Below are 17,655 nucleotides of genomic sequence, written 5' to 3' on the forward strand. Positions count from 1 at the left end.
CATTTTTTGTCTTTTGTGCAGTTCCAGGTTTCTGTTATAATTTTCCTTCAGCCTGAGCACTTTTAGAAATTTTTCTGTAATACAGGTCAGCTGGCAATGACTTTTCTCAGCTGTGGTTTATCTAGAAAAGTCTTTATTTAACTTTTATTTTTTGAAAGATAATTTTGCTTGATAGAAAATTACAAATTGGCATTTTTTTTACTTCTTTCAGTGCCTTAAAGATGTAGTTTTATTGTCAGAGACAGTGGCTTGCATCATCTCTGAAGAGAAATCTGTAATCATGCCTAGCTTTGCTTGTCACTATGTGATGTGCCTTTTTTCTGTGGCTGCTTTTTAATTTTATTTTTGTATAATGAGTTTTCAGTAGTTTGATCATTTATGCTTTTCTTTATGTTTGTCCTGTTTTTGAATTATTGAGCTATTGGATCTGTGGGTTTATAATTTTTAAGGAATTCGAAAAATTTACAACCATCAGTTTAAAAAATTTTTATTGCAGTGTTTTTATTTCTTCTTTCCACATGGCATTCCCACTGTATGTTAGCCCATGTATGTTAGTCCCACACCTCCCTTAAACTTCTGGGTTTTTTTAGTTTATTTTTTCCTATGTTTTATTTGGATAATTTGCATTGCTGTGTGCACAGGTGCACTGATCTTTTCTTCTTTAGTATCTAATCTTCTTTTAGGTTCATGTATGAATTTTTAAATTTCAGATATTGTGTAATTTATCTCAACAGTTTTTTTTAAAAAACACCTATTATTTCTCTCTTCATTATGTTTCTTATTTAAAAATCCTCAAGCGTATCTATAATAGCTCTTAAGAATTCTTTGCTTATTTCATCACATCTTTCATTCCTGGGTCTGTTTCTATTTACTTCTTTTCTCCTAGTTATAGTTCATATTTTGCTATCTCCACACATACCTGATAATTTTTTATTATATGTAGAATGTTATTGCTAATTGTTTGAGTTTTGTTACTTTCTCTTTTTTTGATTTGTTTTTTTAAATATATTTTATTGATTATACCATTACAGTTGTTCTATTCCCCCACTTCATTCCCCTCCCCCCGCACCCTCCCTCCCCCACCATTCTCCCCTCCTTAGTTTATAACCACATGTCTCAAGTTCTTTGGATTCTATATTTCCCCCACTATTCTCGCCCTCCCCGCTATCTATTTTCTACCTACCATCTATGCTATTTTCTGTGCCTTCTCCCCCCTTCTCTCCCTCCCACCCCCCTGTTTCTAACCCTCCATGTGTTCTTCATTTCTATGGTTCCACTCCTGATCTAGCTGTCCTCTTGGTTTGCTTTTGTTTTAGTTGTGGTTGTTAATAACTGTGTGTTTGCTGTCCTCTCACTGTTAATATTTTTCATCTTCTTTTTCTTATATAAGTCCCTTTAGCATTTCATATAATAAGGGCTTGGTGCTGATGAACTCCTTGAACTTGACCTTGTCTGAGAAGCACTTTATCTGCCCTTCCATTCTAAATGAAAGCTTTGCTGGATAAAGCAATCTTGGCTGTAGGTCTTTGGATTTCATGACTTGGAATACTTCTTTCCAGCCCCTTCTTGCCTGTAAGGTCTCTTTTGAGAAATCCGCTGACAGTCTGATGGGTACTCTTTTGTAGGTGACTGTCCCCTTATCCCTTGCTGCTTCTAGGATTCTCTCCTTCATTTTGGTCTTGGCTAATGTAATTATGATGTGCCTTGGTGTGTTCCTTCTTGGGTCCAACTTCTTTGGCACTCTCTGAGCTTCCTGGATTTCCTGGAAGTCTATTTCCTTTGCCAGACTGGGGAAGTTCTCCTTTATTATTTGTTCAAATACGTTTTCCACTCGTGGCTGTTTCTTTCCCCCTTCTGGTACCCCTATAATCCGGATGTTGGAACGTTTAAAGATGTCCTGGAGGTTCCTAAGCCTCTCCTCATTTTTTTGAATTCTCATTTCTTCATTCCTTTCTGGTGGGATGTTTTGTTCTTCCTTCTGGTCCATTCCATTGATTTGAGTCCCAGTTTCCTTTCCATCACTATTGGTTTCCTGTGCATCTCCCTTCATTTCAATTAGTTTAGCCTTCATATGTTCCTCTAATTTGTGACTATGTTCCTCTAATTTGTGACTATAATCTACCAGTTCTGTGAGCATCCTGATAAATAGTGTCCTGAATTGTGCTTCTGAGAGGCTGCCAATTTCTCGGTCGCTTAGAGTTATTGGCTCTGGGACTCTGAGTTCTTCTTGTGCCATCTTTCGGGTTGTTCGTGCCTGTTCCCTAGCAGGATCAGAGCCCTAAAGTGTTCACTAGAACAGGGCAACTCAGTCGCTGGGTTGTGACATTGTGGGTGGGGGCGGGGTCAAAGAGGGACAATGGCTCTCACTGGTATTGTAGGGCAACTAAGTCGCTGGGTTGTGACGCTGTATGTGGGGGCGGGGTCAAAGAGGGACTATGGCGTCCTGTCCCCCGCCTGCCACCACGGCCCTCACTGGTGCCGCAGTTGCTGCCGTCACTGGGCCCACGTGTTTCGTCCCACTGCACTCGAGTGTGCCACCACCGTCAGCCCTCGCCCCCTGGGGCCTGCGTGGTCTGTCTCACTGTGCGCGAATATGCGCCCGCGGTCTGCCCCGCACCCCAACTGGTTCCCATCTGCCTGCGCACCTGGGTCAGGGGCCTGTCCTGCCCGACCCTGCTCGCTGCTGGCTCCGTCCCTCTTACCGTCCCCGTTGAACGGTTAGATGTAGTCGGACTTCCTTATACTTCAATTTTCTGTCCTTTGGTTGTGTCTGTGTTTCTCCAAACCTTTGTTGTATTCAAACTTGGTTGTGGGAGAAGGCACAGTGTTTCCACCTATGCTTCCATCTTGGCGGAAGTCGAGTTTTGTTACTTTCTAAAAGAATGTTGAACTTTGTTTTAATAGACAAGTTATTGTGGATCAGCTTTATCTTTATGAAACTTGTCTTTTTAAACATCATTAGTGTGGATTAACAGTAGCTTTTGCTCTAAATGTTGTATAGGTATTCTACAGAGACATGACCCTTCGGGGATCTTTTCTGAGTGCCCCAAGTATTCTATCCTGGCTAATAGAAACTTGAATGTCTGCCAGCCCTGGGTGATCAGGCTTATAGCTCACTAGTCCTTTACTCTTGACCTAGCTTTATGGAGTTTCACCGAATGTTCAAATTATGTCCAGACAAAGACTCAAGGGATCCCTCCACTAACTCATGTAGCTCTTTTTCTTCAAAACTGCCTCTTCTATAGTAATGTGCCCCATAAATTCTGACTGACTCATCCTCCCAGGGCTTCTGTATTTGTCTTTTCAACCCAGCAAGACAACCTGGTTCTGCTTATTTGTCTTCCCTCTGCCATGATATAAAAATTGTTTTCAGGCCCTGGCTGGTGTAGCTAGCTCAGTGGATTGAATGCGGGCCTGTGAACCAGAGGATCGCAGTTTGATTCCCAGTCAGGGCACATGTCTGGGTTGCAGGCCCATTCCCAGAAGGGGACACACGAGAGGCAACCATACATTGATGTTTCTCTCCCTTTCTCCTTCCCTTCCCCTCTAAAGATAAATAAATAAAAAATCTAAAAAAAATTTTTAAAATTTGTTTTCAGGAAGAAAAGCACCATGATTATAGATTTACCTCTTTAGTTTTCCTTCTCTGAGGAAACAGTTCTATACTGCCTTTTTTCTGTGTCATACTTTATTTATTTTTCTTCTTATTAATGGAGGTTAGGCAAGTCTCATACTTGTCTCTTATGTGATGAAGCAGAATCCCTAATTTTTTCTTAATATACATAATTTTTAGAACAGTTATAAGTTTACAGAAAAATCTGGAAGAGAATACAGAAAATATCCATATACCCCCACATTCAGTTCCCCTATTAACATAGATATGGGTAGAGATAAAGACATATCTTAGTATCTTGCATTTGATACAATTAATGAACCAATATTGAGACATTGTTATTAACTAAAGTCTATAGTTTATTTAGACATCCTTAGTTTTTGCCTAATGTCTTTTTTCTATTATTAGATCTCATTGAGGATACCATAACACATTTAGTGGTTATGTCTCCTTAAGCTTCTCTTGGCTATGACAGTTTCTCAGACTTTTTTTTGTTTTTGATGATCTTGATGGTTTGAGGAGTATGGGCAAGTATTTTGTATAGTACCCCCCAATTTGAATTTATCTGATCTTCTCATTTCAGTTGGTTTTAGATTTACACCCCCCCATCAGAGAGTGTGTGTGTGTGTGTGTATGTGTGTGTAGCATCTTCTTACTTTCTAACTCTAAAAGATATTCTAGGCTCATGTGTCCCAGTGTCAACCATTTCTCTGATAAACCCTGGTTACCTTTATTCTATGGTATTGGAAACTAATATCTGGATACTGGGGGTGCTGGTTGTTTCCTTTATGTCCTCTCAGCTGACAGAGCAAGGAAATATATGTGTCTGCATATATGCACATATCTAAGAATATTTCTATATGAATCCTCTGTATATTAAGCTAAACATGAGTTCATGTTGATGTCTCCAACACTAATCTATTACCACATGGATCATCTTAGTCTTACTCCCTGGATTGTCTGTAATCTTTCACTATAGCAGTGAGAAATCTGGCTTTCATTATCCAACATGTAGCACTTAATTGTTCAGTTCCAGTATTCATGTAGGCAGTTTCAGAATTCTTAATCCATACCTCCGTGGGAGACAACTTTACCAACTAGAGTACAGTGGCTTGTATATAGTTCCTTTGCTTTTATTCTTACAGTCTCTACTCATTTCCAAAGTTATTTGGGCCAGCACCTTTCTGTCCTATTCCCTTCAGAGTGAGGTCATTTTATTATATATTTGCAATACAGTTAGATTATTTTGTCACAGTCTGCATTTCATCATGAGATTCCCCTGACCTTACCTCCTCCTAGTATTTTTGTTTTCATTTGTATACACTAAGATTCCCTTGTGTTATAAAGTTTTATGGGTTTTTATAAATGCATATTGTCCTACATCTACCATTACAGTATCATACAGAATAGTTTCAACTAAAAAATTCTTATAATTGGACTCTTCAACTTTTTCCCCTCCCAGACCTCTGGCAATTTTTTATTGTCTCCATAGTTTTGCCTTTTTCAGAGTATCATATAATCATAAAAAAACAAACTGAGCGAACAGCTAGAACAGGAACAGAATCACAAAAATGGAGATCACATGGAGGGTTAGCAGAGGGGCAATGGGTGAAAAGGCACAGGGATTAAGAAGCATAACTGGTAGGTACATAATAGACAGGGGCATGTTAAGAATAGTATAGGAAATGAAGAAGACAACTTACATGTATGACCTATGGACATGAACTGGGGGGGTTAATGCTGGTAGGAAGGGGAGTACCAAGAGGAGGGGGACAAAGGGGCAAAAATTGGGACAACTGTGATAGCATAGTCAGTAAAATATAATAAAAACATGTCCTCAGGTGAGGACTAAATAAATAAGTAAATTGTCATTAAAAAACTTGATCAAGATTGTGTGGAATCAAGAAATTATTTAGGCAGAATGGACATGTTAACGGTTTTAGGTCTTCAAATCCATGAGTGCAGTTTAGCTCTCTCTTAGGTCTTGTAAAATTTATCTCAACAGTGTTTTATAGCTTTTAATGTAGAGGTGTTGCTTTTTTGTTTATTCTATTTGACCTTTTAGATACTAGTGTAAATGAAATTCCTTTATTTTCTACTTGTTGATTATTATTCCTGATTATATTTGGGTGATTGCTAGATATTTTATTGAAAATGTAGAAAAATAGTTTGATATTCTGGGTAAAGTTATTTTCATGAAGACTAGATTTCCTTTTTCTTCTGGCCAGCAGTTAGGCTGGATGCAGATTACTTTCATCCAGTCAGGGATTCAGCTGACTCAGAGCTGGACTTCAGTTCTAATAAGGGCTTGTCTATTTCCCATTTATTCTTCTTCCTTACATGTAGCCCTTCAGAGTCTAACTGTAATTGTGGGTATCCACCAAAGCCTCCCCTCTTTGGTGGACACCAGATTCCGATTTGTGTGCCTGTACGCCCTTGAAGGTTACAAGCTGTGCTCAGCTGTTAGCCTCTCCACCATTGCTTTTGCTTTTAGATTTGGCAGTTGCCTCAGTGGAAAAGTTACCTCAGTCAAAGAGGTGACCTCAAATACTTGGATCACCTCCTTTGTCTTCTCTCTCATAACTTGTCTCAAAATCTGCCACCACAGTAGCTTTTTGATGCCTTCAAATCATGCTTTATCTCTTTATTTTTTTAGGTATGTATTTTGCCCATTTTCCTGGCTGTTTCCAGCAGGAGTGTTGGTCTGTGACAACCTAGTAGGCCATTGGCAAAAGTGTCTTTCCCTTCTCCCTCTCCCTCTCCACTCTTTGAGCCCATCTTCCACTAGTATATAATATTGTTCTTTGTAGTATCTCATTTATGTCTGTATTTCCGGCATCTAAAATAGTGCCTAGCACAGAATAGAAGTCAGTAGATACTTGTTGATTTAAAGAATGAATGAATTAATATTTTATCTAGAAGATAGTACTGAAATTCAAAAGAAAATGGCTTTACTGTCATTTTCACAAAGCAAAGTATAGCCATTCAAAAGCATAATTACTGTAAGTTCTGAACTCAAACTCAGGTCCTATAAGGTTCTAGTCTCTCTCTTATTTATAAAGTATTTCCTCAAGAAATTAACATCTTTTGGTCTTTATTTCTCCATTTTTAGATGATTTACTACTCTCTTACTTAATGGAAGTAATTTCAATTTTTATTTAAAAGATGAGGATGACATTAGAATTAATATTATGATCAAGCTATCAAAAATGCCTAGGTATAAATATAATTTTATTATAATGATGCTATCAGTAAATACAAACAACAAATAGATTATATTTTTAAATGTAGAGAGTTTCATTAAAAATTGTGTTTTGCATAATAAATAAGTGTTTACCTGTGTTTTTTCTCCCTCTTCCCTTTAGAGCCATTTTAAGTGCCAGGTCTAGTTATTTTGCTGCAATGCTGAGTGGCTGTTGGTCTGAAAGCTCACAAGAGTACATTCCTCTTCAAGGGTAAGCATAATTTTACAAGGCAATTTGACTGTAAATGACTGCAAATGACACAAGCACTTTTATGAATCTGAGTTCCCTGTAAGTTCAGTGAACTATTTTTTATGTGGTAGAATCCTACAAAGTACATTTTCTGAAAACATGAGGAAATAGGGAATATTTAGTAATAATAGAGATAGTGTGTTAGTCTTTTCAGATTGCAATAACAAAGTACCACAGACTATGTGATTTAAACAACAGAAATTCATTTTCTCACAGTTCTGCAAGGTGAAAGCACCAGCAAGGTTGGTGTCTAGTGAGAGGACCTGAAGTCCTTGGGTTGCAGACAGCCTCTACCACTATGTGCTCAAATGGCCTTTCCTTGGTGTAGGGGGCATCTAGGGGGCGGTGAAAGGAAAGTGGAGGGAGAGAGTGCTTTGGTGTTTCTTATAAGGGCACTAATCTTACACATCAGGGTAGGGCCCCACCCTTAATACCTCATTTAACCTTAATTACTTCCTTAGAAGCTCCAACTCCAAATATAGCCACCCCGGGGTAGTAGGGTTTAATATATGAATTTAGGTGAGTCGGGGAACCAAATATTCATTCTCTAACAGGTATAGTTTTCTTTTTTTTCTAATTTTCTTCTTTAAAGTATAATTGTATAGGTATGGATTTCAGTGATCTATGGTAGTACAATGGTGCATCTACACATTTATTTAAATGTGGCACAGTTTATTTAAACTGCCAAGAGTGTTACTAAGAGATGAACTACTTCCTTAAATGCTGAAATGGAACATTTTTTGGTTATAGTAATGATTGTAAGATTCTACCGTGTACAGTGTGGGGGAGGGCTTTCTCAACAGGAAAACTGCTGGAGAACTTCTCAGGTCTGCATCATCTCCACCACAGATGTTTCCTCGATGGGGTCAGTTTTAGCCAGAGGCTTAAGGTGATACTGGCAATTCCATAACAGTGGATACATAGAAAGTATTAATAAATTCTTACCGACCATTTATTTGCCACACAGGCCTATAATCTTCAGCCTTCTAGGTTATAACAGTCGGGTTCCCTTTACTAACTAAAAGCATCTTTTGACTACCTTCACTCTCTGCCTCCTGCTTCTGGCAACCAGGTGGTTTCTGAATATGAGAGATTTTATATGCCCCAAATGCCTCCCATTTTATAATGTTTCACTCTGTAAAACATAGGATTTTGAAACATTTGTAAAAATATGTGATGTGTTTTTACTTTATTTTTTCATATTTTATTTACATAATAATAATGAAACACATTTCATTTCAAACACACAAAAAAGAGAACCAAACCATTTTCTATTATACCAGGGTCACATTGTAATTATATTACCAAAATTTCAGTGCACATAATACACAAAACACAGTGAAATATTTTGCAGCCTAACTTTTGGGTGTAGGCTTAGCAGCTGCCACTGTTAGGGATTTCAATTATGCATCCATGGAATCATTTGTATTTCTTTATTACAGTGTATTTTCTTAAGCAGAAATACTAGACTAATGAAATAGTAATAAAGAAAAATAATCTAGGGCGTAAATATACAGGGCCTGGCACAGATAACACCCCTTTTTATTACAAAATCATAAGCAAGTAATGCTGTAACATAACAATATCACACTCATGCACACCATGTGACATTTTATGTGAAATGTTCAAATTAAAACTATAAATTATTACTCCCATATTATTACCCTACCCACCACACTCAAGCAGGCATTACTTCTGCCAGACCTTATGTGTACAAACACACATATAATCACCGAGTTTTTAGTTAATACTACTACTGAAATAAACTTCCCTAATTTGTCCCCTGCATGCATAAAATACTTACACATGGAAAGTTTGTTTTTCTCCAACTAACATAGCATCACACTATAACATGAATTGCTTGATGATGCTAAGAAAAGTTTGCATCTAATAAATAAATAACCCTGTTATTTTTACATCAGAGCTTCTCTTATTCATTTACAAATATTTATTGAGGTCCTGGCTGGTGTGGCTCAATGGACTGAGTGCCAGCTTACAAACCAAAGGGTCTCCAGTCAAATCCCAATCAACCAGAGGCAAAAGCCTGGGTTGTGGGCCAGGTCTCCAGTAGTGGCCACGTGAGAGGCAACCACATTAATATTTTTCTCCCTCTCTTTCTCCCTCCCTTCTCCTCTCTCTAAAAATAAATAAATAAATAAGCCTTTAAAATACATATTTAAAAAATTTTAAATATTTATTGAGATACTATTACATAACATTATTTTATACAACCAATAATTGGATATATGTATATATTGTAAAATGATAGTTAACATCCATTACCCCAGAGTTACAGTTCTTTTTCTTGTGATAAGGACTTTTAGGGTGTATTTTCCTAGCAATTTTCAAATATAAAATACAGTATTGTTAACTATAGTCACCATGCATATTATATAACCAGGATTTAATTTGCTTTTAAGTTTGTACACTTTGTCTACCTTTACATATTTTGTTTACTCCTTTACCCCCTTCCTCTGGCAACCAGGTAGTTTCTGATTATGGGAAATTTTAAGCAACAAGCTAAAAAGTTTTCATCTTGTGGGTAAAGGGAATGAAGTGGTGATAACCTGAAAGATATATGTATCCTACTGTTAAGATCTCTTCCTTGATGACAAATTTAAAATATCCCTGAATGTGAGAAGAAGGATAGTACCAGCAGAGGTCAGAGTCTCGGTAAGAGTGCCAAGTCCTAGGGATAATCACTGTGGTGTAATTTTGGAAATTTGTCCAGGGTTGACTGTGTTTCAGATGTTTTAGACATCATTTTTTAAAAAAATTGTTAATCCACTCTCATTAGAACTGAATTCAATAAAAATATAAGTGGAGAGAAAACATTAGCTTAACTCCGGATGCAGCTTTTTGGCATTCATTCTTTAAAAAGTATGTGCTTCTGTGTAGTAAGATAAAGGTCAAAAGAAATATATAATTATGCATCAGAGAAATGCAAATTAAAACCACAGTAAGATATCACCTCACACCTGTCAGAATGTCTGTCATCAATAAATCAACAAACAAATGTTGGTGAGGATTTGAAGAAAAGAGAACGCTTGTGCACTGCTGTTGTGAATGCAGATTGGTGCAGCCATTGTGGAAAACAATGTGGAGGGTCCTCAAAAAATTAAAGATGGAATTTATGACCCAGTGATTCCACTTCTGGGTATATATCTGAAGAAACCCGAAACAGTAATTCAAAAGAATATATGTACCTTTATGTTCATTGCAGCATTGTTTACAGTAGCAACCCAAGCACCTATCAGTAAATGAATGGATACAAAAAAGGGGTGGTACAACCCAGAGAGACAGACAACAGTGTGGTATGGCCTTAGGGAAGGGGGGCCTGGGGCTGGGTGGAGGTGGGCAAAGTACGGGGGAATGGGAACACCTGTAATACTGTCAACAATAGCAACACATTTTAAAAAGCCGTAGTACCTATGTATAATGGAATACTACTCAGCCATAAAAACCTGAAACCTTACCATTTGGGACAGCATGGATGAACTTAGAGGGTATTATGTTAAGTGAAGTAAGTCAGAGAAAGACAAATACCATATGATTTTACTTATATGTAAATCTAAAGAACAATATAAATAAACAAAACAGAAACAGACTCATAAACACAGAGAACAGACTAATGGTTGCCAGACAGGAGGAGGGATGGAGGGCTGGATGTAAGGGGTACAGGAATTAAGTACAGATTGGTAGTTACAAAATAGTCATGGGGATATAAAATACAGCATAGGGAATAATACTGTAATAATTATGTATGGTACCAGGTGGGTACTGGAAATATTGGGGGACTACTTTGTAAAGTAGATGATTGTCTAACTACTATGCTGTACACCTGAAACTAATATAAAATAATCTTGTGGCCGAGAAAATTTAAGAAAAATTATGCGGGAAGTCAAAGATGATGACATCTGCAATCTAGGTGTTAAATGTAGTGCCTTGTATTAATTATTGTTAAAAGAGTTGAAATCTTGTTACAATAAACATTTTGAAAATTCTCAAAAAAAGTGTATGATTATGGAACCATATTCCACAGAGGGGGAAAATAATTTACAGAGAGCACATATCCAATTTTTTTCCTGGAAGAAGTCTTAGGTCCTTGTGTATTTAATGATACCTGCAATTATATACTATTGTTTCTGTCTCCAAATAGATTCTGTCCTCAGCAGTAATAATACCTTATAATAACACCATATATTTTCTAGACTTCTTTCACTTGATACCTTAATAAGGTATTAAGGGCATAATACCTTATTATGCCCTTTAATTTTTAGCATCAGTCTTTGAGAGAGCCAATCTATTTACATATTACAGATGAATGAAAACAAGATCAGATTAAGTACAATGTCTTCCTGGGGTCACTTGATAAATAAGTGCTTATGCTAAATATAAATTATGTTTTTATTCAGAGTCCATTCCATCACAGTCATGAAGGAAATTAGAAAGTCCCCATTAGCGTGCATTCTTGAACTGGCTAAACAGTCCTCCACTGTTTAAATCAGCGACTTCCAAACCTTGTCCCACAGGACCCCAAAGATCCCTGTAGGTATATTAGGGAACACGGGTGTGGGATTGGGATCCGAGGGGAAGGCCTTTTGGGAAGGCATGCCTCTTCAGGCAAAGCTGCTCCACCTTTATCTGTTTTGTATTCAAGATGACTTCTAAGTTTAGCTATAGGAATAAAGGAAATCCTTAATCAACTCTCATGAGCCTTCAGATTAAACATCCAAAGTACACAGGCTTTTAAAAATGAAGTCTATTCATTAAGAGTTCAGTAGACAAGAAAGAACTAGTGAAATCAACTATTGGTCTCAATTCCCTCACCTGTAATTTCTTTCTGTCTTTGATCGTGATGGAAGTAATGGATAAATATCTCCTCTTATAATATAGCTTGACTACTACTTACTGACTTCAATAGCTTGTTTAAGGGAAAGCCAAATAGGAGTAATCAAATTTGTTTTCAAGTGTCATCCAAATAAGTAGACTGTACCATGCAGTAGTCCCATCGATGACCAGGCTTGCTCCCTTACGTTATTTTACCTTCACTTCTGTTGCGATGAGCAAAGCTCTACTCCTGACTGGTTCATCTTAACCAGAGCTGCTGTATCAGCAGTGGGGGCTCACTCCCAATCAGTTTATTCACTTCTAATGCTAGCACGTTGGAAATGAGATACATTTCTTTTATCTTGCTTGATAAAGCAAGGTTTTCTAATACTAAAATGAAAGAATAATTTATCTCCTGGCAGATACTGGGTCTTTCTACTTATTATTATTATTATTATTATTACACAGTATGTTTTTCTTTTTTATCTTGTATCACATATCAAACTAACTGTCTCAGATTACTACCTAAAATGTTATTAGTATCATAGTATTTAAAGCCATAGGAAAAGTAAAAGGGACTTAGGAATTTTATTTTAAAAAAATTATATCTTGCGGTTCGATTCCCAGTCAGGGCACATGCCTGGGTTGCAGGCCAGTTCCCAGCAGGGGACTCATGAGAAGCAACCATACATTGATATTTCTCTCCTTCTCTCCTTCCTTTCCCCTCTAAAGATAAATAAATAAAATCTTTTAAAAATCACATCTTTTAGGAATTTTTGTATTTTAACAAAGTAATCTACAAAACAAATTCTGTTTTCAAATTATCTTATATTGTAAACCTGGATAGATGTGTCCAGGGGTAGTGTGGTATGTTTTTATTATATTTTACTGACTATGCTATCACAGTTGTCCCAATTTTTGCCCCTTTGTCCCCCTCCTCTTGGTACTCCCCTTCCTACCAGCATTAACCCCACCCCCACCCTCAGTTCATGTCCATAGGTCGTACATATAAGTTGTCTTCTTCATTTCCTATACTATTCTTAACACCCCCCTGTCTATTATGTACCTATAGTAGGTAGTGTGGTATTAATGGCCTTTGGTGTTTTTATAGGCACTCCTACAGCCAGTCCTAGCTTTGTGTATAACTCTAGGAACATTGCTTACCTTCCTTGAACTTCCTGAGGTTGTTGAAAAGATTAAATAAGGTACAGCAAGAAAAAAACCTGGCATAGTACTTGATACATAGTATGTAGTGCTCAGTAATATTTGCCTTATTTTTTTCTTTCTCTAAATCAGATTGTTCTCATTTTCTAGAGAGAAATGGGTTCAAGTGAGGGTCATTAGCAGTACCAGCAGAGCAGTGCCTGCTTTGCTTCCGCAGCAGCCTCTTTTGGAAGTGTGCCACTGTTGCTCGTCAGCAGGATGGTTTTGCCCTAGGTTAGAGGGAAAGCCTGTCTGTCCTCACAGTAGAGAACCACAGCGTTTTTAATGAATTTTTTAATGAACTCCGAGACATAATGTATGTGATGTTTTTCAAGTGGGAGGGCCTTCAGTAAGTTGAGGTAGGAATATTGAGTCCTACAATCTAGTTCTTCCCATGCCCCGTAGTTGGGGGGTGGAAGGGTGCAGTTGGAAGAAGTCCTCCTGTTCGGGTAGAAGCAGGAAGAAATTTTCCACTTCCTATACTGAAAATTAAACTGCAGACAATGTTTTTGTAAAGAATTCCCACATATTTCCATTTTATATAAATAGAATTCTTACAGTGGTGGCTTGGGGCTTTGAAGCATGAAATTGGATTTATTCATCTCCCTTGGGAGATTTCCTGGCATGCTCTGCACCTTCAGCATGGTCTTTTGACCTATAAATCAGATCATGTTTCTCTTCTGACTAAAATCTTTGATGCCTGCTCATCACAACTAGAATTAAATTTGAACCTTTACCATAATATACAAGACTCTATATGATCTGGCCCCTGGATTTTCTCCTGACTATCCCACCTAGAGCAGCTACAGCGAAATTTTCCAGTTACTGTCTTTTGTTATCCCGTTGTATTGTCTTTGTGGCACTTTTCACTATTGAACTTTTTTTCTTTACTTATTTGTTTACATATGTATTGTCCATGTCCTCCCTCTAGAATGCACGCTCTTTGTGTCCTCAAGGTCTAGAATAGAGCCTATTATTCAGTAAATATTGAATATGAAGAAGTGAATGAATGAATCAATGTCCTTATGTTACTTTAGCCCGCATACATAGGAACCTGTAAGTTTAGGGAGCACAGAGACTTTGGTAGACTAGAGGTATGTTTGCTCTCTGATCTTAGATTTCTGTCCTCTCACACATTTTTCTTTTTTCTGAGTATATGTGATGTTGTCATCTCCTCCAAGTTTTTATTCTGATGATGTTTATAAATGAAAGTAGTGCTTTGACTTTTTCCCTTGAAACTGTGAGCTATTGGAGTAACTTGTTGTTTCTGTAGGTTATTTGATCATGCCTTTATAAAAACTCTTTTAGTAAAAATACAAATGACTTACAACACAATACTGAGAATGTAGTTTAGTAAAACATCTGTTAGGAAAGCAGGAAAAAGGTTTCTTGCTGTTTTTATAGTTATCATGTATACTGATACAAAGGCTCAAATGTCTGGATTTTATTGTTTATTAATAAAACCACTTTTGTTTTTATTTAGTCATTTTTTTGCTTAAATATGTCAAGTGTTAAAAGAAACCATTCTTTCGACAAAAATGGCCAATTCTAAGTAACATTGACAAGAATGGCTCTGGATATTTGAGGAAAAGTGTATGGAATAGTATATCTTCTGGTAATTATGCTAGTTTTTAAATTAACAGACTACAGATAATATGTCATAATTACCCTTGTCATATTGATAGTATATAAATGAGAATATTTAGAGATTGACTTTTTCCCTAAGTGTTTAAGTAAAGCTTGAAGTTTTGTTTTTTCTGGTTTATTTTTAAAAAGTTTATTTCATTTATTCATTTTTTTATTGTTATTCAAGTACAGTTTTCTGCCTTTTTCCCCCACCCCAGCCCAACACTCCATCCCTCCCCACCTCCCTCTTGTTTCCACACACCCCTGCCCCCCGTTATTGTCCATGTGTTCTTTATAATTGTTCCTGCAAACCCTTTACCCTTTTCCCTTGAAATTCCCTCCCCTCTCCCATCTGGTCACTGTCAGCCTGTTCTCAATTTCAGTGTCTTTGGCTATATTATTTTGCTTATAAAGCTTGGAGTTTTGAATTAGTGGAAACCAGAAGCCATAGTAAGGGCCAATTTATATTTATAAAATTAATTGAAAAGTATGTATATATTTTTAGCTCAGTGTGGTCCTCTGAAGGTTTGGTAAGATGCTGTAAGTGCCCTAATAAGCCATTTATTTAAACATTCGTCAAATATTTATTAAGCATGCATTATTTAAGGTCATAGACTCAAAGCAAACACCTTTTTGAGTACTGCCCTATGGGATTCCATTTCTTTTCTCCTTGCCGTCCTCCTTTTATTCTTTTAGTAGATATTTAGGCACAATGCTAACTATGACCCTCACAAACTATGAGGGTCTTATCAGCAATGCCCACACTCTAATTCCACTACATAGCTCCAGTATTATGTGGGAAATGGAAAATCTTTATATCCTGGAAATAGTCCGTCAATGCTGACATTCTGCTGGTGCTAGAGATGCAAGGATAACTATGATGTAGATCCTCTCCTCACAGAACTCAGTCTAGAAGGATAAACAAATATGGAAATAAAGATATTACAAGTCAGTTTGATAAATGTGATAATGGAGATGTATATAGCATACTTCTTTTTTTTTTTAAAAGATTTATTTTTTATTTTTAGAGGGGAAGGAGAGAGGGAGAGAAACATCAATGTATGGTTGCTTTTTTGTGCATCCCCTGCTGGTAGTTAGCCTGCAAGGAACAGGTCTGCAACCCAGGCATGTGCCCTGACTGGGAATCGAACTGCGATCGTCTGGTTCGCAGGCCCGCGCTCAATTCACTGAGCTACGCCAGCCAGGGCTTATAGCATACTTCTTTAGATGCAAGCTTTAGAGTCAGTCTGCCTGGATTTAAATTCCAGTGCATCACTAGCAATTTGACTTGGGGCAAGTTACTTAATTTAGCCTTTTTTAATCTATAAAATGAGACTAATAATGGTATCTACTGTTGAGTTGTGAGGATGATTAAATATGCTAATGGCACTTAAAATGCTTATTAGCTCAGTACTGGCTCATAATGAGTGCTCAATATAGATGTTAGTTATTACTGTGTATAACAGTTAGTGATTTTTTTTTTGCCTTAGGGGCATTAAGGAAACAATCAGAGGTAAAGAATTGCATGTCTTGTGTATGAAATATGAAGTAAGTAGAGAGGTAGAGCATTGTAAGCCAAAGGAAAAGTATGTTGTTAAGGCATGGATGTATAAGAAATTATAGGTAGTTCAAGTATAGGAAATTAGTAGTTCACTTTGGAACAGCTACTAGAGAGGGAGAGCCAGAGGTCAGATGATAATGAACACTGTACACCAAGCTAAGGAGTTTTGGACTTTTTTTCCTGTTGACTATGGAGAATTGTTGAAGGGTTTTCAAAGTGGAGGACTATATCAGATTTGTATTTTAGCAAAGTCACTCTAATAGTGACGTGGGAAATGAGATGCAGGGAGATTATTTTAGGCAGGAAACCCATACGAAAGGTTACTGTCATAGTACAAATGAGAGAAAATGAGAGGCTAAACCAGGGCAGTGAGAGGGGAAATAGACAACAGAGGCTGAACTCAAGAAATTTTTGAGGGTATAAATGATGGAATATAATGAGGGATAGGATCTAGATGAACCTCAGGCTCTGATTTAGGCAACTAGATAGTAACCCAGATATTGTTAGAGTTTTGAGGGAGCCCAATAAGTAGTAATATACTTTCTTCATATTCAAAATAAAACAAAAGAATCAGGAGATGAAATAAGAAAGCATTTTCTTTATTATTGATAAAGGCTGTTAAAGCAGTAAACTGTGCTTTAATGCAAGAGCGGGAGTTGATTTGATTAACTATTTCCCTTCTAAGACAGCCCACTTAAAAGGAGGTCTGAATTTGGATAGCAGAAGCACTTTTTCCCCATCACCTCTTCCTATTGCTTCAGCAGAGAAGAAAGGATGAAAGGAACCAAATTGCTTCTCTCAAGTTTCACCAACAACCAGTGGTGGTTGTCCACAAGCCAGACGATTCGCTCCACTTGATACAGATAAAGAGGGCAGGACAAGAAGCAAGAAGTCTCTTAATGAACCAAATGGGAATAAAAGAAATAAGACCAGTTTGGGGGGTTGGGAATGCAGGGAAAGGGAAGGTGGTTATGAATTCAGAGCTGAGACCCAGTACTCAGTAGGACATAAAGATATAATAATGTTGGTCTAGCTAGAACCACTAGATAAATATTACTGATCAAGAAATCTGTACAAACCTAGAAAGAATCTTTCTAGGGAGTAGAGATGTCGTCTGAGGATTTAAGCAAGACCAGAGGCCGTTTGTCAGAGATGCTGAGGAGAGGATTTCTTAGTGAGGCAGAGTTAGCACTGTGACTTAAGGTCCTTTCTAACTCCTAGTTTATTATACAGGATGCTCAATAAGTAAGCAGTGATGTGATAATGTACGAATAACATTTTATAATGTATATAAAAAGTCATAGCTGCAATCATACTTCATATTGAAT

At 37.2% G+C, this 17,655-nt stretch overlaps 1 protein-coding gene across 2 annotated transcripts in view; it reads left to right on the top strand.

Moving 5' to 3' along the window:
* Nucleotides 1–17,655, top strand: part of BTBD8 (BTB domain containing 8) — a 147,307-nt gene that overhangs the window by 49,151 nt on the left and 80,501 nt on the right. For both annotated transcript variants that reach the window (XM_037045479.1, XM_037045480.1), the window contains exon 5: nucleotides 6,979–7,068. In XM_037045479.1, coding sequence (XP_036901374.1) covers nucleotides 6,979–7,068 — 90 coding nt within the window. The remainder of the gene's footprint in view (nucleotides 1–6,978; nucleotides 7,069–17,655) is intronic.

This window comes from Sturnira hondurensis, unplaced genomic scaffold (assembly GCF_014824575.4).
Source record: "Sturnira hondurensis isolate 20B ecotype Veracruz unplaced genomic scaffold, ASM1482457v3 Scaffold0004322, whole genome shotgun sequence".
NCBI classification, from domain to species: Eukaryota; Metazoa; Chordata; class Mammalia; order Chiroptera; family Phyllostomidae; genus Sturnira; species Sturnira hondurensis.